The 27065-nt window shown below is 46.1% G+C and overlaps 1 protein-coding gene across 1 annotated transcript in view; it reads right to left on the reverse strand.

Moving 5' to 3' along the window:
• The window catches only part of PAH (phenylalanine hydroxylase), a 71768-nt gene that overhangs the window by 21859 nt on the left and 22844 nt on the right, over positions 1-27065 (reverse strand). The window contains exons 3-5 of the mRNA XM_047867073.1: positions 25956-26139; positions 12136-12224; positions 279-346 (exon numbers count right to left, since the gene is read on the reverse strand). Coding sequence (XP_047723029.1) covers positions 279-346; positions 12136-12224; positions 25956-26139 — 341 coding nt within the window. The remainder of the gene's footprint in view (positions 1-278; positions 347-12135; positions 12225-25955; positions 26140-27065) is intronic.

A 27065-nucleotide genomic window follows, 5' to 3' on the forward strand; every position in this document is an offset into this window, starting at 1 on the left:
GCCCGGCACCGTGGGTAATTTTGTTTTGTCTAGCAGCAATTTTTTTTTTTTGAAACATGTGTTATTAAAGGGAGGGTTTAAACACACATGCGCGCGCGCGCGCGCACACACACACACACACACACACACACACACACACACAGGCGCGCGCGCGCGCGCGCGCGCCCGCACACCGAAGGCGGGACTCTCTATGCTGGTATTTTCCAAACTTGGGCAAGGAAAAGGTAAGCCAGGAACGTGCGCTTCTCTCTTCCCCAAGACCAGCAAAGTGGACTTACTGTCGGTAGCTGTAGGCAATGTCAGCAAACTGCTTCCGTCTTGCTCGATACACAGGATCCTTAAAACCCTAGGAGAGAGGAGACACTTGACTTCTCAAGGCTTGGGCAGAGAGGCCTAGCATGTCCCTGTGGGATTTGAATGGGGGCTCTGTGAGCTCTGACAGCCCCGCTCTCCTTCCTCAGCTTCTTGATAAACAAACAGGTACATGCTTGCTGCTATTGCAATTTTTTAAAATAGTATTTATTGGGTCTTTATTATATGCCTATCTATGTGTGCTAGGGACTTACTTTATCTGTAAGTCCCACAAAAATCCTGCATGGTAGCTCAGTATGATTATCCTCATGCATCCAGCGTAAACAGTGGCCCAGGAAAAGGAGTCAAGCAAAGATGAGACCAGGGTTTGAAGCACCCAGTTTCATGCTGTTTTCATTGCACTTCAGGGTCAACCTTTATACCGCAGCAGGGGCTCACCTGAGAAATCAATCTCAATATAGAAAAATGAAGATAATCATTTCTCCTTTGAGGCTCACCCACCGGCAGGCAGCCTTTCCCCCAACAATCATAAGCAGCATGTTTCTTTTATATATATATATACATATATATGTGTGTATATATATACATATATATATACACACATATATATACATATATATATATATATAATTTATTTGAGGGGGGCATGTGAGTGGGGGAGGGGCAGAGAGAGAGGAAGAGAGAGAGACTCCCAAGTGGGCTCCACACTCAGCATGGAGCCTGAGGCGGGGCTCGATCCCACGAACCGTGAGATCATGACTGGAGCCAAGATCAAGAGTCAGATGCTCAACCGACTGAATCACCCGGGCACGCCCATAAGCAGCATATTTCTGAAGAGTGGAAAGAAGCCAAGGGTGTCTTTCAGTGTTGGTGGGACATATACCTTAGTCAGAGATGAGCCCAATTAATTAAAAGGGCATTTTCCCTGCACTTTCTTCTAGGAGTCCTATGGTTTAAGGTCTTGCACTTAAGTCTTTAATCCATATCAAGTTAATTTTTGCAAGGGGTGTCAGATAGGCATCTAATTTCATTCTTTTGCATGTGAATATCCAGTTTTCCCAACTCCATTTACTGAAGAGACTATCATCCATTCCCAATTGAGTATTCTTGGCTCCCTTGTCAACTATTAGCTGACTGCATATGCATGGCTTTACTTCTAGGCTCTCGATTCTGTTCCATTGGTCAATTTATGCCAGTACCATACTGTTTTGATTTGTATAACTTTGTAATATAATTTGAAATCAAGACATGTGACACCTCCACCTTTGTTCTTCTTTCTCAAGAAGGATTGCTTCTTGACAATAATTTTTCTGGATATAACGCCAGAAGTACAAGCAACAAAGTAAAAGTCAACCAGTAGGACTATGTCAAACTAATACTTTTGCACTGTAAAAGAAACAACCAACCAAATGAAAAGGCAACCAATGGAATGTGAAAAAAAATATTGCAAACCATATATCTAATATAAGGTAAATACCTAAAATATATAAGTAACTCATACAACGCAGCCCTAAGTTTTCCATTTAAAAAATAAGCCATAGAACTGAAGAGACATTTTCTAAAGATGGAATACACATAGTCAGTAAGTACCTGAGAAGACACCCAACACTCATCTTCAGGGAAATGTAAATCGAAACCACAATGAGATACCACCTGACACCTTTTAGAATGGCTATCATCATAAAGACAAGAGAGAATGAGTGAGGATATGGAAGAAAGGGAACCCTCACGTACTGCATATGGGAATGTATATTGGTGCAGCCACTATGGAAAACAGTATGAAGGTTCCTCAAAAAATTAAATACAGAACTACCATATGAAGCAGCAGTCTCACTTCTGGGTTTCCATCTAGAGGAAATGAAAATAAGATCTTGAAGAGATATCTATATTCCATGTTCACTGTAGCATTACTCATAATAGCCAACATATGGAAACAACCTAAGTGTCTGTCAATAGACGAAAGGATGAAGAAGATGTACACATATATATCACATGTATTATAATATATAATATATAATATATAGTATAGTAATATAATACATATATATATCCTACCACTCAACCATAAAAGAAGGAAATCCTGCCACTTCCGACAACATGGATGACTTGTGAAGTTATTATGCTAAGTAAGTCAGACGGAGAAATACAAATACTGCATTGTCTTACTTCTATGTAAAATTGAAAAAAAGCTGAATTCATAGAAGCAAAGTCGAATGGTGGTTGCCAGGGGCTGGGGTGGGAGAAATGAGCAGATGTTGGTCAAAGGGTACAGACTTGCAATTGTAAGATGAGTAAGTTCTGGAAATGTAATGTACAGCATAGTAGCTATAATTAATAATACTGTATTATATACTTGGAAGTTGGTAACAGAGTAGATCTTAAATATTCTCATCACACACACACACACACACACACACACACACACACACATACACACACACACACAAATGGCAATCATGTGAAGCGACAGAGGTGTTAACTAACCTTACTGTTATAATCATTTTGCGATATATATGTGTATGAAATCATCACGTTATACACTTTAAAGTTACACAATGTTATATGTCAATTATATCTTAATAAACCTGGAAAGGGAGGGGGGGTATTTTACCAAAAAAATGATAGTACCTGAATTTTAGAAAAACAAGAGACTAGCAAAATACTAGAACTTACTTTGTTCATTCCAAGAATTTCCCAATAAGGGAGGACCTCTACCACCTTCCCCACCTTCCCTTCAAACCAAGGTGTTGATGAATCATAAACAAGGGCTTGCATCATGGAGTGTCATATTTAGAGAAGTATTTTTAAAAGATAAGTACTCCCTGATTTTTAGATATTTTCTTGTTTTGTCTTGTCTGATTGGCTGGTTGGTTGGTTATTTTGTTGTTGGTGGTGTCATTGTTTTCAATCAGAGTCTGCCAGCAGTTCCAAAGAACCAGGGTCCATATATATATGTAATCTGAGAGTCTGTAGCATAAAGTCCGCCATACAGAAAGAACTACAAACACTTGTTGAAAGAGGGAAAGAAGGAAGGAGGAAGGGATGATCAGAGGGAGGGAGGGAAGAAAGAATGTCTTAGTTTGTTTCTTAAGATATATTTTGAGAAAGAGAAATCTAAATGTTTCACACCAGAAAATTAAAATTACTACGTATTCTTATTCCAAATTCAAATCCCAAGTAAATTAAGTGATTATTCAGTTTGGAAAACATTCCATGACACAGCTATTACAAAATATAGCTCTTCGGTTTTCCTCACAGTGCTGAATGGTTTGGAGTTATTAATCACAGGAAGGAAGGCTTAGGAATCTGAAAACTTAAAACTACCCTTGGTGCCCTTCTATTGGTGCCATCCTTGGGATGATGCAGTAAGTAAACTGGGCACCATGATTTGATTTCCAAGCAGCACTGAATGCATCCCTTTAGGAGCCTGCCTACTGGGCTAAAGGAAGAACACATCTCCATAGTTAGGATTCAAAATATGAACTTAATACTTGCCAGTCATTAAGGTCTGGTGACCACAGTCATCCTCACCTACAAGTCTTATTTAACAGTCTATAATAGGGGCGCCTGGGTGACTCAGTCAGTTGAGCGACCGACTTTGGCTCAGGTCATGATCTCACGGTTTGTGAGTTCGAGCCCCACGTCAGGCTCTGTGCTGACAGCTCAGAGCCTGGAGTCTGCTTCTGATTCTGTGTCTCCCTCTCTCTCTGCCCCTCCCCCACTCATGCTCTGTCTCTCTCTGTCTCAGAAATAAATAAACATAAACAAGGGGCGCCTGGGTGGCGCAGTTGGTTAAGCGTCCGACTTCAGCCAGGTCACGATCTCGTGGTCCGTGAGTTCGAGCCCTGCGTCGGGCTCTGGGCTGATGGCTCAGAGCCTGGAGCCTGTTTCCGATTCTGTGTCTCCCTCTCTCTCTGCCCCTCCCCCATTCATGCTCTGTCTCTCTCTGTCCCAAAAATAAATAAATGTTGAAAAAAAATTAAAAAAAAAAAAACTTAAAAAAAAATAACAGTCTATAATAAATGGCTCTCCCCAGCCCTTAAGTATACAGCATTGACTTTTGCACCTATAAGCCGTCTTGGAGAATATTTCTATATTTTGATCAAGATATGAGAAAAATGAAGCCCACAGAGCACCTCCATGGGAGTTTTCTGTTTGCACCATGGCTGACGAGCTGAGGTTTGAGGGTTGAGGCAGGAAACCAGGGGGATGAGGGAAGATCTCCCTTAACCAGTGGATTTTCACTTCATCATGCTGCCTCCAGGAGTGAGAAGCCCATGACAATCTCTCTGCCCCTATTCGGCTCTTTATCTTTGATCCGTAATGTATGTTGTCTAGGTAGTTTGAAGATATTTTCATCAGTGAAAAAAAGTTTAATATAAAATTGCATATCCAGGAGGTATCAACTATGATGGAGGGAATGTACAAATGAAGTTATGGAAAAAGTACACCAGGGCCTAACAAACGTTACAAAAATGAGAGAGTAACCTTGATTTTTCTATACGATTCATGCTTTTGAGGTTTTGTACTGTGAGTATGGATTTCTTTTATAATTAGTAAAAAAAGTAAAATAGCATTACAAATCCGTCTCGAATCATTGTGAGGAAGCCACAGAAGATTCACATACTGAGATACGTCGACACACGTACATATATACTTTTCTACACAGATTTTCCACAGGGAACGTTTCTAACCACAGTCCTTTCCAGCTCAAAGTGCCTAAGAAGTTCATTATCAGCCGTCAAGAACGCCCCCCCCCCCCAACCAGGCTGCAAGGACTTTTGTTCTCTCGGTTGCCAGGGAAAGGGAGCTGTGGCCCCGAAGTCCATCTCTTGGTGGTTTGGCCTTGATCCTTTGGGCAGCCGGATGACCACAGGATCTCTGCAGCCATGCACAGTACACTCTGAATTAAGCTTCAGTTGATGATGACTAATCATCCTGTCTCAATTAAGCTAATAGCAGCAATTTCAGTAGCACTGCATGTAATTTATTTATAATCACCCTGTCTCAATTAAGCTAATAGCAGCAATTTTGGTTGCACTGCGTGTAACCAAGTATGTTTTGACAGGAAAATATATTGTTGGTGAAGGAGGAGTGGGGAAGGGGGGGGGAGGAGTGGAAGGGACAAAGTGGAGGGAATTCTACAGGAGGCAGTCTACATGCAATCACTTTCCTAAATCTCAGCATTTTTGTGACTTGGGTGTTGACGTGTGTGGTTCTGTTTTTGTGGGGATTTCAGGGAGCAGGTAACCGTTCGGAAAAGTCTTCTGGGTATTTCATACTGAGCTTTTCATGTTACCCTTTCTTGATATTATGGCTGAGGTTAAATCTCAGAAATGCCATCTTTAGACTAGCAAGGAGAACAGGGGTTTTCAAGTCAGGCAGGCTGGGTGGATTACTAACCCCAGTCACTAGGAGCTTGGCTTGAGGTTGGCCAGTTCGATTCTCAGAGCCTACGTTTCTTCGTCAGTAAAGTGAGACTGTTAGCTCCAGCTCCCTCATGGTGTTGGGTGGGTTAGAGTAGGTAAGGTACGCAGGGCACCAAGTAAAATTCTGAACACAAAGGAGACAATCAAAAAATGACACATTTGTGCAAAATGGTGGAAAATTCAAAAGCTGAGAAGTCTGGTTCAGAACATAAAAAGGATAGAGTCTGGAGAGGGTCACTGAGCCCCATCACCCACGGTTGGGCCTTCTAAACAGCATCTGTACAATTCTTTCTTTCCTATTTATATTCCATCTATGCCAACAATGAGAGACTTTTTGCATTCCATCAGCCCCACACCAAGTGGAGAAAGGGTGGTACACAGAGGACAAGAGTCTCAAAGTGGTTTAGTAACTGCCATTGCCATCCTGCAGACCCCGCCCAGAGATGTGCAAACCAACAGACCACGGCAGCACCAACAACAGCCCCGCCCCTTGCCCACTCTCTGTTGCTGGCCGTGCCTACCACCTATAAAGCCACAAAGTCTGTTTTGGAAAGGATTCAGATACCTGGTTGCCCAAGCCAATAACCTGAGAGTCATTGTTTTACTTCTCTCCTCCTCTCTTCCTTCACATCCCATAACCAATCTTAGTCCATTCTTCCTTCCAAATATCTTAAGTCTGTCCTTTTTACTTTATCCTCACTGCTGTCCCTTCGTTCAGGACCCCATCACTTCTTGCCTGGGCTAGCACAACTGCTTTCCAAGTGGACTTTCCTTGTGTCCTTTCCATACCTCCCCCCTCATGCAGCCCCGGTAGATTTGCAAAGTACAGATCTGGTGCAGTCAGTCTCATCTTTAAAAACTCTCAATGGCTTCTCATCAATTTAAGGGTAAAGTCCAAAATTTTTAACACAGTCCACAAGGCGTTACGCAATCTGGCTTTTCCTACATTTCCAATTCTGTGTTGAACTACAATGGTAGTCCTGCATACTATGTCCCAAATTTGTCCCAGTTGGTTTTATTTTTATTCTTTAAACCCACCAGGCTTTTTGCCACATCAGGGCCTTTACACATGCTGTTCCCTGTTATTGAAATACCCTTCCCCATTCTTCTAGACCAATAAGCTACTAATTGGCCTTTCCATCTGGTTCAATTGCATTTTATAGACCTTCTTTGCTTTTTCCCAAACTTATTGATTTTCCCCTACAATACACTTTCTCAACAACCTGAGTGTTTCTCCTTTCAGACAATCATTATACTTGTTAATATCATTAAACTCAGGACTCTGTTAGTCTTACTTATCACTAGATTTTAAGTGCATGGCATAACTCAGCATACTTCTGGGTAGGAGCTGTTAAAAAATTACACAAAAAAATTACCATGTGCCTTTCCAAAGTCACATTAGATCATTGCCTAACGAGTTCACGGTAAGCTCTAGAGGCATGTATATCTGTCTGATGGGCAATTTACTACTTAGTAAGGCCCAGATTCTTCAGGGTTAGATGCCAACTTACAGAAGATGGGCAAGTAGCAGAAGATTTATTTTATGATCAAGTTGCAAATGATTTATGTCCGGTAGATAAAAACACTCACAGTTATGGCTTTCTTGCCTTTGAGAGCATTAATCACTTGTAACTCCATCTCTGTGGTCTTGCTCCAGCACTCAATTTTTCAATGACCATCCATAATTTAGTCTCTTATAGCTTCCTTTGCACCAACATCGTCATCTTGCTGGTTCCCTCGCTACTGAGCTAATAGATTTTTGACCGATATTGACTATATACCTGCATGATAGTTGTTTTTACTTTTTTGAAAATTATGTTTGGACAGAGCAACTTAGTAGGAGGGCCACAAGTCTTTGATAACTGGCCGACATCTTTAGAATAGACTTTAATGGGGCCTTCGGGTGGAGAATTTTAATTGGCAGAAAGGAAGAGGAGAGGAGTACTAGAATGATAGCCCTCCACTCAGGGAAGAGCAAGGCTCTTTCTGGAGAGAAGAGAAACTCCGTACCTACATCTGAAAGACTAAAAAACAGTTTGAGACCTTTGGATAGTAGAAGAAATAACACAGAGGCACAGTACTGCTGATTGATATTTTCTCCACCAGAAAGCACCCCCTCATGTGAATCTTCAGTCTAGACACTGGTGTAGGTGCCAGTGGAGCTGGCATAGGGAGCTCTGGGGTTAGGATCTGTGTGGCCAAGGCTGCTGGTGCTCCCGAAGGCCTGTGTCTCATCCCTCTTTCAGAGAACATTGCTAACCCACATTTCTCAGTCTTCTTTGAAGTTCCTAGCGGCTATGTGACTGGGCTGCAGTCAATGAAATTTGAGTGAAGGATGTGAGTCACCTCCAGACATGGCCCACAGAAACCTCCTGGGAGCAATTGTCTCTCTTTTCCCAGGTGCTGGCAGAAAAAAAAAGAAAGGGTCTGAGACTTGGAGGAAGGTATGGCCCTGAAGTGGGAGGGGCTTAGTCTCTGCAAGACTGTGTGGAGAAATCTCCCTACTGGCTTACACTGGAAATACACCTTCAGTTAATCCATGGTGACTTGGGGATTGTTTGATCAGCGGTTAGCCTACCCTAGTTGTTACAAGACTCCACTCACCTCTCCCTCTTTCCAGAAGTCCTCCCTAACCATTCCGGTCCACAGTGATAGTACATGCCGTCTGACTCATTAAACCTGGTGTCTAATCATCTACTTTTTGTGTGTTATGATTTAAACTAAATATTACCCGAACTGCGTTCCATGGAACACTACCATTTTAGATAATATCGCTAGGTATGCCATTAAAAAGGGGTTCCATCAGTAAAAAAAAGTTTGAGAAACATTAGGTTGAACGAGTTCATGTTTACGGGACTTTCCAACATCCCTAATGAGATCACGGAACTTGCATATGCTTCAAATGGGGTTCTAGCATATACTGTTTCTCCCTTTGATCATGAAAAAAATTTCTTTCGTGGATTATAGTTTGGGAAACATGCATATGACCCTTTCGCGCGCGCGTGTGTGTGTGTGTGTGTGCGCGCGCGTGTATCTGTCTTATGCCTTTACAAGTCATGAGGAAGTGAATTTATTTTTCTCTGACAGTCTGTGCTCAAAGTATAAAGCACAGCACACACAGTTCTATGACATCAGTGTCAGAAAACTTAGCCTGGGGAAGGGGCCAGTGGAAGCGACGTCTTCAGGGAGGCCAGCATATGAGCTAGGCTGTAGAAAACGAATAGAGGTTTGCCAGCAGGGCAAGAACAGGTGAGACGATGAGGAAAATTACCCCAGGTGAAGGAGACAACAGGGACAGGACCACAGACGCTGGGGAACAGGCAGAGAAAGGGTCCGTTGGAGAACGGAAATCAAACAGACCACTTGGATTCTGTCTACCAAGCTTACAGTTGTATCCCCGTCACCTCTGGCACCCCTTTGGGAAGAGCGGACACCCCTTTTCCCTCCACCCCACAACTGGAGGCCCCAGGAGGGCAGAGGTCATGCCGTATTCATCATTTCAGCCCCCTTTCCTTTACATAGCCTGGGAGGCGGCTCCCATATACGTGAGGCCACACGGCCGTCTCTGTCTGAGACTTCTCTGAAAATCGGAAAGCGCAACCCTCCCAGGATGGATGGTTATAACACCGAAATTTTAAAAATGCAGGGAGAGCATTTAGCACAGTGCCGGCACACAGTCCACGCTCAAAAAACATTTGCTATGAATGTCACTCGCTCAGTAAATGCCTGGGGAAGGAAGAAAGGCGAGACACAGGCAACAAAGGAAAGAAGGCAGTGTGCACGGAGTGGAATGCAGCTCTTAATTTATTTTCCCACTTGGCTAACGCACACAGGCAGATGTCCTTTACCCTCTGGGGCAGGAACAATCCTTCCTTGGCCGCATTCTTCAGAGTGGCTGTTTTGGAGGCCTTGAAGTGAGATATTGGGTCAAACGTCAGTGCACACTGCCAAGGGCAGGGGAGCATGCTGCGAACCTGGTACAGAGCGGAACAGAGGGTCCTTTCGCGAAGAACACCGCCACTCCTCACACATGGCAGCCAGGGCCTGTGAGCACTCTGGAGGGTTTACTCTGTCCTTGGCCCATCAGTTCCCAGGATCTGATGAAAAGCCACAAGAAGGAACAGAGAGAGCCTGGCCTCCTCATCGGGAGGACCATGTACCAGACAGATGGGGTTTTTTTTATGATAAAATTCATCACAGTGAGAGGCCAGGGAAACAAAGATAGGGGCTGGGTCTGTAAGGAGAAATGAATTCTAGAGAATTCTAAGACCAGCTTATCTACCTGAGGAGACACAAGGATAAAGGGAGGGAAATGTCCATGTCTGTGACCTCTTCCCTCTTTCCTGGCCATACTGGTTCCCCCAAGTGAGCGGTGAGTGTGACCAGCAGAAGGGTCTTGGGTCACGGCAGGAGGTCTGGAGGCTGGTAAGATGGGCTAATTTTCCACTGACTGGGCCAAGGTGGCCAGACAGGTCTTCCAGGGGAACAATATCTTTGCAGATGCTTTGCTCCCAAGGCCCACGGCCGAAGACCTGTCAGTGGGGATCTAGAACCTCTCTTGGCTCAGGTCTGGCGCCCCCAGGAGCCACAGGAGAAGGCTGCACCATCCCCAGGAAGGTGAATGGGGATCCAGCTTTATTTTGGGGGGGATAAGGTACTGAAGTATATATATTAGGAGACTGAACTACAATTTCTATCCCTAGACTAAGTAGTTTCACAAGGAAGCATCAAGGAAGCTATGGAGAGCCCACATCAAGATACCCAGGCAAGCAAATTATTGTCCTAGGGAAAGACTAGAAACTTCCTAAATGCTTGCCATTGGGGGCTGCTTAGTAAGTTATGGCAATGCACAAAAAATTATATATATAATAATTTTATGATATATATAATTTAATAATATGTATTAATTTCTAAATAATAGAAAGAGAGGGGGAAAGAGATGTGGAGAAGAGAAAGGGAGCACACCAAAATTAACGCTGATTGTTTCCGGACAGTGTGACAATAGGGGATACTTTTTTTCAATTTTGATGTGTGGGTGTCAGGAGGGAACTCGCCTCTGTTTCTAAAATAGTTTCTCATTGTAAAAAAAAAAATGCGGAATACTACCAAGAGAAAAAGGGAAATAACTGGAATTATGGGTGATCTTCATTTTCCTCTAATGCTTTTCTGTATCTTTGAGTCCACTATCAGGGGTTTACTATTTGAGTTAGAATAAGCAACACTTGTTCATATTTGAAAAGGCCAGTCTACTCCAGAAATAGGTCTCTCTTTGTCTCTGAGAAAGCACCAGCGTTTCTGCCACTGGCTAGACCTTTGTCTTTGGCACCATGAGGGCTGGATTAGGAATCTTAAAACCCAAAGCTTAGCATGGGACCTTGGAAAAGTCCCATTTACTCTCACTGGGCCTCAATGCGTCTACCTGTAAAATGGGAACATCTGCTTTGCTTACTGCAAAGAGCCTTTGTGAAGAGCAAGTTCACGATTCACTCAACTGTAAAGACCCACAGAGATGTAAGAAAACTGCTGAAATGCAGACACTCTCACTGAGTTCCACTAAACCACTGTAATGAAACAGCTTCCAGGTCATTTAAAGATTAAGGAGCCATCTACCTGGGCAGAGAGTAAGTGACAGCCGATATGACTGTGGCACTTTTCATCTATGGAGGCTGTCAGAACTGGTCCTGACCCTGAGTCCAGCCTGAGCTGCTCCCCCTCCCCAAACCCCTGCACCACACAAAAAAATGGTGATAAAGTCCCCCCACCCTGGGCCTTTTCTCAGAAACCAGTAAAGAACAACCTGCTCCCCTGGGGATGCAGGGGAGGGGATGGGATGCAGTCTGACTTCTTTGCCTGGTATATCAGACCTTTTAAAATCTGACCCTCACACCTCATGCACCAGCCAGCCATTCCAAAATATTCCAGATACTTTCAGGACTCTGAGCCTTCACATATACTGTTCCCTCAGCATCTTCTACTCAGTTTGGGGGATCCAGTTCCAATGTCACCTCTCCTCACTACCCTGCTGTACCTGGCAGAGTTGTTAGTGGTTTACTGTTTCCCAAACACTTGAACTGAACCTCTTTAATTGTACAAAGCCGGAAAGATGATTTACGTGTGTGTGTGTGTGTGTGTATGTGTGTGTGTGCAAACACACACCTACATGCATATATTATACATAAACAATAGTTTCTGGAGGCCGATCCATATTTGCTCCAACAATAAAAATGACCATGATAATGACGGTGCTGATGATGTACAAGAAGACACCCTCCAGATGTCTGTAGTACAAGCAAACAAATGAAGACACATTGCTGGGGATCAGGGAGGGGAGTAGGGGCGGGGAGGGGTGGGCTGAAAGGATCTCATGGGAAGGACCACAGACATGGGGACTCACAGGGTGGTCTGCATCCAGTTCCGCTCCATAGCTGAGGATCTGGTTGGCAAATCTGTCGAGCTCTTGAATGGTTCTTGGGAACCAGGGCACTGAAACACAGAGAGGGCAACATCCTGAGTCGGGGATTGGCAGGACATGGCCGAAGGTCAGAAGCATGGGATCAGCCCCAATTAGACAAACCAGTGAGGGGGCAAGTGGGCTCCCCAAATTACTGTAATTCAAAAGTTGAATCCCATTTTCCTTGGAAACTAATTTCTTAAAATTTCAACCTTGTTCAAGTGTAACTGACAGATAAAATTATAAGATATTTAAAGTGTACATTGTTGTGATTTGACATAGGTATACATTGTGAAAGCATTTCCCCCATCTAGTCAATTAACATATCTGTCAACTCACACATATTTACCTTTGGGGGTTAGTAACAATATTTAAGCTCTACTCTCTTAGCAAATTTCAGTTATATAATACAGTGTTACAACTACAGTCACCACGTTTTACAGTAGGTCCTCAGACCTTATCTACCTCATAGATGAAATATACCCTTTTACCAACCTCTCCTTATTTTCCCCAGCCCCCAGCCGTTGGCAATCACTAATCTGTTGTCTTTTGTCTGTTTCTATGAGTTTCATGCCTTTTTTTTTTAAAGGTTCCATACGTAAGAGATACCATGCATTATTTGTGTTTCTCTGACTTATTTCACTTAGCACCTTGGAAAAATAATTTTAAAACATATTCTCAAACATATTCTCTTTCCTGGAGATTTTGTCTGAATTTCCTCAAAATTTGCCTCCCTCCTACCTCTAATAGCAAAGGGGAGTGGTTTTTTATAGTTTTCTTTCGTGGCAGAATATTGCATGTAACCCCAGAATATAAATTAGATAAAACCAGAGCTGTTCTGTCTTAAGCAAGGGACCCTATATCATGACCCCATCTTCCTAACACATGCTTCCCTCACAAAGACTTCCAGGCATCCTGGCAGAATCTTTTGATGCCAAAGCCAATTTGAAAGTCACTGGTGAAACAGAATGGAGTCAGTCAGTCTAGGATCTGACAGCACTTCATAGTACCTAGAGAATCTGCAGGCTTGCTTTTGGAGCAGCCTAGTGGGGGAGTAGATCAGGCCTGGGCTTGTGGTCTACAGAGAAGACCCCCTGGGGGTGGAATTGCCCCAGGAATAAACAGAGACTAGGACATTTGGATTGTAAGGTCCATGAGGGTAGGAACCATAAGTGCACTGTAGTTCAACTGCATGGAGGAGAGGGAGGTCATGAGGGAGGGAGGGAGAGAGCAAGGAAGAAAAGAAAGAAGAAAGAAAGGGAAGGAGCGGTAGAGGCAGGAGGAAGGAAAGATGGAAGGAAGGATGAATGGAAGGAAGGAAGGAAGGAAAGGAAGGAAGGAAGGAAGGAAGGAAGGAAGGAAGGAAAGGAAAGGAAGGAAGCCTAGTTGTGCTAACCTGTAAGGCATTCACAACAGGAACTGTCATCCATGGAGCATCAACTCTGATCTAGTTGCTATTTCTGAAGTATCCCCAGAATAAGGAGGGCACAGTGACCCCTATTGTACAGACTGCACAGCTCTGAAAGTCTAAATAACTAGTTGAAGACCACACAGGAAGTAAGAGACAGAAAAACAGAGCCAAAGAGGACATGGGAGGCAGGGAGAGCTGTGAAGTGAGGTCCAGCCATCCAATGCTTCCCCTGAAATGAGGTTTAGAGAAAAGATGCTGAACTTGTAGTCAGTAAGGTCTAGCTTGGAATCCAGGCTCCATCTACCTACTTTTCCTCTCTGTGCCTCAGTCCTAACTGTAAAAATGGCAATAATAACAACAGTAATAGGAAGAAGATGTTTCTTGAGGCCTAACCATGTGGCATCCACTATGCTTACTATTTTGGTTCAATATCTCTTTTAATCTGAGTATTACAGTGAGGAGTCAATAAGAATGTAGGCAAAGGGCTGGCCCAGTGTCTAGCCCATAAAAGGTAGCTTTCTATCTCTGGCACCTTCTTTCTGATTCTGGCCCAGCTCAGGTCAGACGGGAAAGGGCATGCATGCCATCTAGTGGCCAGCCTGGGGAAATGCCAGCCATGATCTATACATAGAAGCATCAGGCAAGAATCTTCCACATTCCACCAAAACAAGACGCTTACTTCAACAGCATTAATAAAGATCCATTTAGAGCGCTGTTTCCATAGATAAGAGGTGCGAAGCTCTCTACTGCCTATGGTAGTGATAAAAACTAGCACTGAGTGCCATTCTAAATATTTAACCTGTAGTCTCCCACATTACAAATGAGGAAACTGAGGTACAGAGAGGTTAAGTGGCAAACCCAAATACCTAACTGCCAGGAAACAGAGGAGGTCAGGATTCAAACTCATGCCTGGATGACTTGGTGCCTTCCGTCCTGACCATGAATCCATCCTGCCGCTTTGGGGAGTTACACGGAGCACAATGTTAGCTGGCCTCTGGAGCCTGACTGCTTGATTGTCCTTTCAGTTTCCAAGCTGGACGTTTCCATGCCCTTACATCCCAGCCCACTGCTCAAGGGTGGCTCTCTGTGGTGATAGGCACAGGAACAGACACTGCAGGAATATTCCAGGAGCTAAGGCTTATATAGCACTTGCTTTGTGCCAGGCGCTGTCTTAGACACATTACATGTAGCACCTCACCCATTCCGCATAATAACCCCAAGAGGTAGGCGTTATTATTATCCCCATTTCACAGATGAGGACAAGGAGGAACAGAGAGGATAAGTCTCTTCATAGACCTTCTGAGTCCCAACTGCCGGACTTTGGAGTCTGGGACGACCTCACCGTGCGCGGCTCACCCAGCATGGCACCTGGCTTCCCACTTTGTCTCCTGAACTTTTCTCGAGGCTTTCCTTTCTCCTTGAGTCCACTGCTTCCCCCTGTACAATGGATCTCTGTTGTTGGCACTGAAAATGGGGTCTGTCCCTTACTCAGGTTTGGAAGGACTTCAGAAAGGACATCTTATTGTAGTCAGCCAGGGCTCGGGATCCCCTCTGAGACCATTCCTGCTTCCCCAGAATGTTGCCGTCCCATCAACTCTCTCCCAAGGCACCTTTTCCCCATGCCATCATTATCTCTCTTGCTTGGGAGTCATCCATAGCTCCAGTGGTCACAGTTGCCCCAGAGACAGGACAGGCCAGCCCTGTCTTGCTCCCCCACTTTCTGACTCTGGTCACCCTTAACCTCGTCGAAGTAGATTCTACAAATATATGTTCAGCACCGACTGCTACCAGGCACTAGACACTGAGGGAGTCTTCACTCCTGTGGTGCTTCCATTCTAGTGGGTATGGGTGACAAGAAAGAAATTATAAAGAAATTTAAATAGATACCAGTGCCAGGAAGTTCCTGAACTCAGGAGATGGAGAGGAAGGGGGACACTACCTCCTATGTCATCCTGTGGCTCCAGACCCCAGAACAAGGGCCTTGGCAACTTGATGTCGTCTTCCCATTGGTCAAGGGGATCTGGGAGAGCTAGAGTCTGTCGTCAGTTCAGAGCCGGCTCCCCGTCTGACTTAGGGAGAGTCAGTCTAGCAATCGTCGAGGGCCTGGGCAACAGAGCCAGACAGCTTAGGCTGGAATGTTGTCACTCTACTTACTATCTGTGCCACTCAGAACAAATTATTAAATCTTTTTGTGCCTCGGTCTCCCTATCTGTAAAATGGAGATAATAATAGCACTATAAAGTACTACTTTATAGGAACAGTACAAGGTTGAATGAGTTAATACACGTGATTCACTGAGCACAGTACTGGCACATAGTAAATACTATTATTGTTCACCTGCAAGCTCCAGGATTTTTTTTAACACTCTGTCCTTAGTCCAGCATAGCACAGAGAGCAGAGTTGAAAGGCTTCCAGCAGGACTAGAAAGTAGGCCACTTATTTTGTTGTGTAATTGTGCAAGTAGTTTATCTCTCAGAGCCTTAGTTTTTATTCCACCATATCGGTTAGAACCATCTTTCTATATTATTGCATTAAATACTACAGCCAATGTGATACAGTTAAGTGGTCCACAGCAAGTGCTTATCTGTATTAACCATTAGGGTGACAGAGATTTTAATGATGATGATAAAAAGGAAGAAAAAGGAGGAAGAAGAGCAGGAGGGGGAAGGGAAGGAGGGAGAGGAGGAGGAGGAAGAGGAAAGAAGGGAAACTGGAGTCAGAAGCCCATTGGCAATCAAGCTCCAGTATTAATAGGCTTTCTAATCTTGGGCCTCAGTTTCCCCTTCTGTAAAAGGGAGTTGGATTGACCTGTGGCTGGAATCCTCTTTGGGTTTGGGTTTTCAGCCCCACAGAATGCCAGTGAAGGGCTGAGGCTGGTCAGAGGGGACATGGAGACACGCTTCCAGGGACTTACTGGGTCAATCTTGCTTGCTTCTGGAAGCATAACCACGGCTCCCAAAATGCATTGCACCTCCCATTTCCCTTGCTCCTCTCACCAAGAGAACAAGGTTCTACTCCACAGAAGCCTTTTCCCACCTCGATTCAGAGCTGTGCGAGCCTGCAGGCTCCCCACTGAACGCCAGAGGGCAGCAGAATCAGCATATTTTTAGCTCTGGCTGATTTCTTCCCCACCCCACCCCCCACCCCCTCCTCCAAACGGAGAACACTTGTTGGACCACATGGCTCAGTTCAGACTTCTTGGTCGAAACGAAAAAATAATCAGAGAACATGAGAAGGTGGCAAACCTCAAAGGATTCAAGGTTTGGCCAAGAGAAGACAAAGGCAGAAGCCGCCCACCAGGTCCCAAGCCCTTGTCACAGAGACTGTGAGGGACCCCCAGACAGCGCCATGAGCCTGTGGGGCGCTCACCCATGTCCAGGGGCCTCTGGTAACTTCTGGGCCTTGTCACCACCCAGAAGAGGCCCAGGACACAGCCAGGTTGGAGGAGCAGCAAAGCTCGGTTGGCTAATCATATCGGCTTCAGAGCCAAACTGCTTGGGTTCAAACCTGGCCTCTGCTACTGTGAAACTTCGGGACTTCCGGCAAAGTCCTCCAGTGTCCCATTGGTAAAAAGACTAGAGTAAATGTATGCACTTCAGAGTGTGTGAGGATTAAATGAGCTAATGCACGAATAGTGCTCAGAACCGGGCTTGGCACACAGCAAGTGCTTTATAAGTATTTGGTTTTATTATAATCATTGTAGGAGGCCAAGTAACAAGGAGCGATAAGTCCGGTACAGTCTCTCTCCAGGCAGCAGCCCAGTCCTACCTTTAAATCTGTTCCCCGTCCCCTCCCCAGGTCCCACGTGAGGTTAAAGCATCACCTCCCAGAGGCCGCTCAGTACAGCCAATGTGTCATCTGAGGTGGAAGGAAGACACAGGCCAGGCCTCACAACTAAGAGGAGTTCACCAGCCACCACCTTGGAGAGCAGGACAAGGTTTAAGGAGATGAGACCCAAGAGAGGCGAGTGCAAGCTGTTGGGAATGGGGGAAGCAAGGTTCTGACATGGCTCACTTCCTGGGGAAGAGGCCCACTCAGCAAGGCCGGAAGCAAGCAATGTGGCAGATGGACACCAGGTCCTAAAGGAGACTACAGCGGACCCCAGACAAAACAGGACCAAGCCTTTACATTTTTATAGGAAGCCTACAATTAAAAAAAAAAATTGTTTATTTACTTTTGAGACAGAGAGAAACAGAGCATGAAAGGGGGAGGGGCAGAGAGAGGGAGGGAGACACAGAATCCGAAACAGGCTCCAGGCTCCGAGCTGTCAGCACAGCGCCTGACACAAGGCTCAAACCCAGGAACCGCGAGATCATGACCTGAGCCGAAGTCAGACGCTTAACCGACTGAGTTACCCAGGCGCCCCTACACTTTTTCTTTTTACAGTCTATTGTGTTTATTCCTTGCACTATTACATATATATTTACATACGTAAGTCACATATATTTATATATGTAGGTAGGCATGTGTATCAGAGTTCAGAGCCATTATATGTCTATACATCTAAGTGCCCCGACCTTGATGAAGCAGGTGTCCTGCAGGAGCGGGGGTCCCTTGTCTATAGCTGATGACACTCACCCGGCCCAGGAGTCAGAGAGGCTGTCAGGATCCAGGGAAGGCGGACTGGTTGCAAACCCAGCTGGAAAGCCTACATCGTATACCGTGCAAAGGGCGTGCACATCCTGGACTTGAAGCCAGCAGGTCTGTGTTCAAATTTCATCTCTCCCACCCATAAGCTCTGTGACTCTGAGCAAGTCACTTGGTTCCCAAGCCTCTGGCTTCTCATCTGTGAAATGGGCGAGGCAGCCAAACCCTGGCTGGCTTCTTCGGTTGAGGGGAGAAGCAACCGGCTCACCATAGGTCGATCTGTCACCCTTACATGTGAACTCACAAGCAGAACCCAGAGACACCTGTCTGGTTAAGTAGGGTCGCACAGGCCACTGGCGGGAGGGTCAGAGTTCACACCTGTGCCCCTGTCCTCTACACCTGGGATGTTCCGATTTTCCCAGGCAAAAGTTACCGCTACATTTTTCCCTTTGAGGTTAATTTTTTTAATGTTTATTTATCCTTGAGAGAGAGCGCGTGCGCAGGGGAGGGGTGGAGAGAGGGGAACAGAGGATCCAAAGCAGGCTCTGTACTGACAGCAGTGAGCCCGATTCTTTAGGGCTCGAACTCACAAACCATGAGACCATAACCTGAGCCCGACGCTCAACCGACTGAGCCACCCAGGTGCCCCCGAAGTTAATTTTTTAAGAGCTGAGTCTGCACCAGATACTGTGCTAAGCGCTTCACTTCCATTGTCTGTTTTCATTCTCAAAACAATGCTAGGAGGTAGACAGTATTTCCACCTTACTGATGAACAAACTGAGGCTCACGGAGGGGAAGGGACTTTTTCGAGATGACGAGCTCACTGGAAATGAGGACTCTGCAACTCCCGCTGTGCTGGGCAAGCTCAGAATAAGGTGGGGAGGGGGGCGGGTGCTGTGTCTTAGATTCCAGATCTTCCACCTGGAGAGGGAAAGGGGGCAACGAGCTAAAGCAGGAATCTAAAGCGCTTGAATCAAATCCCTCGGACAGCCTCAGGTCCTCCCCATCTCCCATCCCAAACCTCCCTGGATTTGGGGATAGGAACTCTTTAACACCAAAGTTCTCAGCTCCTCAGAGACACCTTCACTTTTCCATTCTCTTCTTCAGGGTCGGCGGCGGGCCTCTCCCCCACCCCGGCCAGTGCTGGGAATAGAGACTGACCCCAGCGACCCACGCCTCCGTCTTGAAAAGTTAAATCAGATTAGCTCATTAATGACCTTTGCAAATATCTCCGTGGTGGGCTGGCCTCTGCGGGCCCCTCGCCTGCCTCACGGGCCGCTGGGCTCGGCGTTAATGAATGACTTGGGCAGGCTGGTGCAACAGAGGCCCTCTGTGAAGTCAGAGGCACTGGAGGGGGCGCAGATCATTAATAAATATTGATTTGGCTCCAGGGGAAGCAGCCTGCAGGAGAGCCGGCCCTGGACACCCACGTCGTGGTCTCGTTAAGTCGGGGTCAACTGCTCAGCCCGGACGCCAAGGGGTGGCTGGCTCAGGAGTACTCCTGAGCAACAGGCCCCTGCGGGCCTGGAGGGAGCCTGCTTCCTGGCCAACGGGTCAGAGGAGGCCTATTAAATTTATAGCAGTTCAAGGTGCAGGCTGAGTCCCACGAACCCCCTCCGTCCACCAGACGTTCACCAGCCCCAGGGTCCAGCCAGTGAGGCACCCAGCCTTGCCCCAGACTTCTGCCTCCAGCTGGCTCAGGGAGGGCAATAAATCCTCCTTTCCTGGGCCCAAAATAGAAGGGTGTTTTCACTGCCTCTTCCCAGGCTCCTGGATGTCTCCTCTGAGGCAATGGCCTCCAGCCTCGCAGAGAAGCGTTGGTGTGCCGATCCCAACAGGGAGAAGGTAGAGTGCCAACACCCTGCAGGATGAAGGCTTTGGAGGGTTTTATTTTTTCTCTTTTAAGGTGCTTCGACTTTCTTTCCCGGTAAGGAATGCCCCGCAGAAAGGTCTTGGCAAGAACGGGTGAGCCAAATGCTGGCTGACGGTGCCGAGTTAGTTCCTGCGCCCTCCTGGGCAGAGCGGAGGCGCGGAGGGCTCAGGGTGCACCTGTATCGGTGACATGATGGCAAAGCGTCTGACCTCTGCGTCCCCACGTTAAAATGAGAATGAGAACCAGGCAAATAAAAGGACCCAGGCATGAAGCAAAGGGGCAAAAAGGGGTGAAAGGCTGTTGAAATAAATCAGTGATGGAATGAGTGAATGGATACGCATGAAATCATGAATAAATAAAAGAACGGCCTGCAGAATCCTTTATTCCAATCTCCACCTTAAGCTGGAACTATCCTTGCAATATCCTCTCTAAGATTCCATGTATCTTATAAACATATCCACTGGCGAGTTGCCCACTGTGTCCCCAGATACCGAGTTGTGTTTTCTGAGAGCCTTCCTTGCACACCTGCCACCTACCCCTGCAGTTATGGCCGACCTACCTTGAGACGAACAGTCTACATCTAAAGCCTCTTCCACAGTATGTCTGTCTCCCTCCACGTGTCCCTCCCTGACCCTGCTCCCCCTTCTCCCCACCACGCCCAAACTGGCTTCAGGGCACCTCCTAAGTGCTCCTGATGCACTTTCCTAATCCTGCCCGCATCGTGCCTCATAGGAACCACCTACTAGATTATAAGATACACGGGTCTCAGCACCGTGTGTATCCTTTTTCCCACCCTCCCCATCCTGTGACTGGCACCGAATGGGGGCTCAATGAATATGAATTGCGCAAATGAATGATCAACTGAATTAGGGCATAAATGTGAATGAAAGAGGAGAAGGTGGCAAAGCTGACTTGGTTTTTGAGAAAGAGTAGTAAAAGAATATGAAAGGAAACCCCAAGAGTCAGAATCTTAATAAGTAAGAGCCACATAACTTACAAAATGCTAAGGAAAGAGAGAATGCCAGGGGTAGCATGGTCAAGCACTACAAAAGTTTCAAAAGGAATAAAACCAACAAAAAAAGAGGTTACTGGTTTCGGTAATGGCTGTTGTTAGAATGGTAAGGAAGAAGAGAAGAAAAAAAGAAGGAAGGGAGAAGAGAGGGAAGGAGGGAGGGAGGGAGGGAAGAAGGAGGGAACCCGTATGAGAGGCTGGCCTTCTGTCTCTTAGAACAGTGCTGTTTCCAATATAACACACAGCCAAGTGGATTATGGTAAGCATCACAATCACGTTCATAGGAAGTGATACTTGGAAATGAGAGGTCATTCCCAGCGCCCCTCCTATCATCTCACACATGAAGTTGTCTCCCTGGCTGCCAGGTGAGGCTGGACCCAGCGAGGGGGTGGCTGCCACCAACTAACTCTGTATATATTATTAGCCTGGCCAGTGTCCAGACCCACGTTGCTGGGGGTGTCAAATAGCCCGAGAGCAGGCTGGCGTTGTAGATCATAGAGCCCCTCCCTACCGAGGCTTAAGGATGTCTAAGTTCAGGGGCTATTCAACTCAAGCAAGTTCAACCCATAGCACACCATAACCTTCAGAGTATCTTGCATGATCTTCCCCATAAGTTCTAAAAAATGGCCTGGTCAGTCTCAGCTCTACTTCACCTATGAGAAAGAAGAGGTAATGAGGCCACCCAGCTGTCAGGGGGTCACACGGGAGTCAAATCTAGCAGGCGGTGTACAGAATAGGAGTCCAAATCCTAATTCTTGGCTCTAAATTCATGGCTTTTTTCTGAGTTGCTATCATGGTCCCTCAATCCAACATGAATGGCCAATCAACACTGTAACAATCATTTCATATTCTCTTAGTACCTCCTCCAAGGGAGGGAACACACCTGCCACCCAGAGGAAAGATATTTGACAGGGTAAACTTGAATGGCTGCCTGGAGTGTGGAGTCTTCATTGTTCCGAAAGATGCACTGCGTCTCATTTCCTAATATGGAAAATGACAATAATGTCATCTGCTTGCTCTAGCTGAGGTGGCCGTTGCAAACGTGGCCGTTTCTTAACTGAAACAACCTAATAGGAAAGAATTTTGAAAACACTGGACTTGGCATGCAAATGAGGGATCCCACCTTAGAAAGAGAGCCCGCTTCTACATTTCTGATCTTCATGAGCATTTCCCAGCCTGGCAAATGGACTGGGCTGTAGAAAGAGCATTTGCCTTGGACCTTCCCTCACAGGTGAATGGAGCTGCCTCTAACCCACTGCAAGGGAGCCGCCCTATGCTGACAACCCCAAGAGCTTCTGCTTCAGCTCAGGGCTTGGTACACACCCCATGCTTTGCTTACTCTCTTAGGAGTGTGTCGGCTTGTATCAATGAGGCATTTTGCTGGAATACAAGTCTCATCCCCAGCTGCCATGACTTATGACAACATCAATGCATCCTGAAAGCTTCCAGGTAGACTGAAAAAGGCTGTCAACCCTGTGTGTTTTTACAAACATAAATATCCTTGGTCCCCTGCAGACCCAGGGCCACAAGCACCTATAGCCCTGAGATGTGCCCTTTGGGGCGAAGGGCAATGCACCGGAGATGATTTGGAAGGGGGAAGAGGACAGAGGGAAGGCGGAAGCACAGAACAGAAGAGCAAAGGAAGGGAGAAAGGAAAGGCTGCCACGGGCAGTGGGAGTGGGGAAACTTCCAGCCATCTGGACCCCCCACCAGCCCTAAACTGGCTTCTCTCTACGGGTCCTCAACTCCTTGGGGACCACGACCCCTTGGAAAATCGCTCTTGAAAAATACGCATGCACACGTATGTGTACCGTCTTGCCCACAATCCCAGGGGCTTTTCAGACTCCTGCAAGGAGTCCCATCCTTCCTCCACCGACGACCGGTCTGAGACCTCAGGCTTCTCAGGGGAGCACTACTGGAGCAGCAAGGGGGCCCGAAGACGGAGCTGGGAGCGGGGGCGGAGGGGCAGTGTCCGGGGTAGGACTGAGTAATAATGCTGCTCTTGTCTTCTCACAACATATGTTCCCTTAAATCATTGCTTCAGGCATGGATCCAAATAAAAAAGACAAAATCATAAATGCCCCCAGGCCAGACAGATAGAAACAGGTAAACAGACAGACGAATAAATATATAAATAGCCCTTCCACTCCCCACAGAAAATACAACTGTACCGGAAGTTTGGACCCCCTCTGCTTCCACACCAGGATTCCCATCGTTACCACAACCTGAACAAAATCCACCAGATGTCCATTTGCTCTTGGAAAATAACTCCAAACGGATACATTTCTAAGAAGGTGATAATCCTATACCTCCGTCTAGCCAAGACATTCTGTCCGTCTGCTTCTCCTGGCTGCAATCTGCCTCCATGTAGGAATTTTCCATCCCCCTCTAAATGTAATGTCATGCAGAAGACTCAAAGGGAAAGGTAAAAGGATTAGTAGATTGATCGATGGAAGATATTAATGCTCTTTCATGTTGGGTTGAAGAAGGATTTGAGGTCATCGGGAGAGAGGGTAGCAAGAGAATAGATCTCAAGTATTCAAAAGACTCTCTGGATTAAAATCCTATTAAAGTCACATCAGCTCCTCCAGGAGGCATTTTAGAAGGTCGGAGTCTCTTTAACATGTCACCATAATTAACCTTCCCTTAAGCTGTTTTGGGTGGGGAACTTTGGCAATTAAGAAACTGGAAACTTTCATTCTCTATCATCCACATGGCCTTTGGAACGGCTTAAAAACTAGAGTGAAAAGTGATTTAGCCTAATTGATTCGAGGGGTTCCGATCTCCCACTTCAACCTGCTGTCAGACTCGCTCCTGAGATCTTAGCCCCTCAAAAGAAAGGGCATTTTGTCAAGTGACAGAATCAAAGATTCAGATCTACCACGATGCCTTTCTCCCTCTAATCATTCTCCCACTGAGTTCCATGGCAAGAACGACTCTGCAAAGGGATGGGTTGTTTTCCCTAAAAAAAAAATCTTTCTGGGCCCAGACTGCAATTCTCAAAACCGAGAAACCCAAGAGCCGCCCCTCCCTGCAGGGGTGAGGCTGTGCTGTTCGAGCAGGACCAGCACCCTCAGCAGCCCTTCCGTTATGTGGACATTGGGGTCAGGAAACTGTGTCAGGTAGGGACAGCCAGTATGGGATGGGATGACCGACCACATGAAAAAATAAAATGAAACGTGTTGTTGTCAAGGGTTAGTCCCTCCAGGATTGTCTTCACAGGTCAGATGTCAACCCGGTTTCAAAGGTCAGCACCCTGCCAGATTCCATCACCTTGTCCTTGTTACAGAACCTGTCCCTGGACTGTATTCACCTGGGTGTCTTGTCACCCTGGTCAGCCTGTGAGCACCTTAAGAACGGGTAGTGTTGGGCCTCTCTCCCCGCAGCTCGCATCACCAGGCCTGGCGCAGAGAGGCCCGCGACACATGCTTACCCACAGCGGCACAGAATTCACTCTGTGCCTTAAGGCAAGTCATGGCCTCCGTTTTTTCCAATGAAAAATGAAGACGTCAGTTGGGCCGCACGACCTTTGAGGTCATTTGCCAGGTCTCAGATTCTCTGGAAAAGTTGCTGTGTACAGGCTGGCTTTTCACAGCTCCCGTGCTGGGGCCATTATTTATAGTAACAGTGATGATAACGGTTAAGAATAGAGAATATGTACTAAGCCCTTAAACATGCTCTGCACCGTTCTCGATGCTCCACCGGTGGTGTTTCATTAACCCTACGAAGCAGACACTCTTGTTCCTTCCATTCGATGCAGTGGGAGATTGTGAAGGTCAGTCATCTGCCCAAAGTCACCCCTGGTTGAGGGGTCTGGGCTCCTAACTACTGTTGCACGTCCCCGTTAGGAACCTCCTTTCTGAGCCTCCAGTTCAGGCTACCAGCCCTTCAGCTGATCTACATACATTTTCCCTGGCTCCCCAAGGGGCTGCCTGCCTGCTTGTCAATCGCTTTGATTTCTTACCCCAGGGCCCCAGCCGGCCCAGCCTCCACCTGCTCCAAGCCAGGCAGTTAGCCCCAGGATCCGGCAGGCCCTTTGTCCTGAGGGCCTGCAGCTCCTGTCGGGAGCAGGTGGCCGGAAAAGCAAGAGAAGGCGGTCATCAGCGAAGCAGCTCGGGAGGTGGAAGAGAAGGAGGGCAGAAAGGGTTGAACTGAGGAGGAATTCCAAGTGGCCGCCCCTCGGTGACCTGAGCCCATGTGCGAGGCCGTCTGGGCTCCACAGGGGCAGAATCCTTCCTTGTCCTGGTGATAGCCACAGAAGGATGGGGGCAGGAAAACAAGAGAAGTCTCCTAGGAAGGCCCTGGGGGTATCTTTTAGAAAATGTTTCAAAGGCCTCTGCGAAGAGGTGGGTCTCATTTGAAAGCATCTCTGCCCATTCAAATTGTTATTTGAAATAACGTTCGAAATCCTCCTGACCTAAATTCTTCAGTGTTGGCAAAAAACAAAAACAAACCAAAACAAAAACAAATGCAAAACTTTTGATTTTACGGTAGGAAAAAGCGTTTTGATTATTTAAGAGAAAAAATAGTTCATCTCGGCAATCGCACTCCTAAGTATTTACCCAAATGAGTTTTTGACTCACGTCCACGCACAACCCTGCACGCGAATGTTTATAACAGCTTTACTCGCGATCGCCAAAATTTAGAACATAAAAAAATTGCAGCAAGAGAAAGAAAAGTATTAATATAAGAAATCTCTATCTTGAGAAAGTGAAGAAAGAACCAACATTTACTCAATGTCTAAAATAGCCAGGGGTTCCTCCAGGTCACCTTCCAGATTAATCCCCCACAATGGTCTACCAGAGTGGATGGTATTTTTGCCACTGTTTCTTGAAGACAGCGTCAAACTGCTGGTGTTGCAAAATCCCTCTGTTTGTTACCTGTGTCCTTCGTCTTATCCCGGGAAAGTTCATGGACGGTGGCACCGATGTCATGCCTCAAGATCTTGATGATGTTTGCCAGGACAGGCATGCTACGTTTATCCAGATAGGTAAAAAATTCATACTCATCTTTCTTCAAGCGCGAAGGTCTGGATTCAATGTGGGTCAGGTTTATATCATTCTCCTAAAAGAGAGAATTAGGAGGGCCGAGGGGCCTGTCAGTGGAATTAACACAGACGAAACCTGCAAAACCAGAGCAAAACACACAACACGATACAAGGCAGAGAGAGGAGGAACAGGACTTTTGTTACACACGTTGGAGTAGAAGCAAGTCCTTCAAGTAGCAAAAGTTGTTTACTTTTCTTCGGCAAAACCAAGTAACAAAAGGTGGGGGAAACAGTGCAAATGACAGAATTTAATCACATGGAAATCTGCTAAAAGCCTAGTGTTGCAAACCTAAGATTTTGGTTTGGTTCAAATGACTAGAGCAGCGGTTGCCAAAAATGCTTACATAAGGAAACCTCCTTTCCCAAATAAAATCCCATAGAATCTCAATAATAATATCTCATTAAATTAACAATACAGAAGCAACATTGCCTGGTTTTAAATAGGGTCCAGGGGAGTCAGGCTTATTGGGTTTAAATCCCTTGTAGTTCGGGAAGGGTATCTTTCTCCTTGATTGTTAGTAGCATAGGGTTGAAGAGAAAATACGGATAATTACCATGATGATACCTTTTCACTTTGAATTTTTAAAAAATTGTTTAATGTTTATTTATTTTTGAGAAAGAGAGAGACAGAGTGTGAGCAGGGAAAGGGCAGACAGAGAGGGAGACACAGCATGTGAAGCAGGCTCCAGGCCCTGAGCTGTCAGCACAGAGCCTGATGCAGAACTTGAACCCACGAATCACAAGATCATGACCTGAGCCAAAGTCAGAAGCTTAACTGACCGAGCCACCCAGGTGACCCAATAACATTTCCATTTTGAGTGTTACTTCACAGTTTAGAATTGTTCTATGACCTTCCCAACAAGCCTTTGAGTAGGTTAAGGGGGATGTAATATGTGAAATCAGAGATGATGGTGCTTTGCTGAAAGCGGCTGGAGAGAGAGGA

Source organism: Prionailurus viverrinus, chromosome B4 (genome assembly GCF_022837055.1).
Source record: "Prionailurus viverrinus isolate Anna chromosome B4, UM_Priviv_1.0, whole genome shotgun sequence".
In the NCBI taxonomy this organism is placed as follows: domain Eukaryota; kingdom Metazoa; phylum Chordata; class Mammalia; order Carnivora; family Felidae; genus Prionailurus; species Prionailurus viverrinus.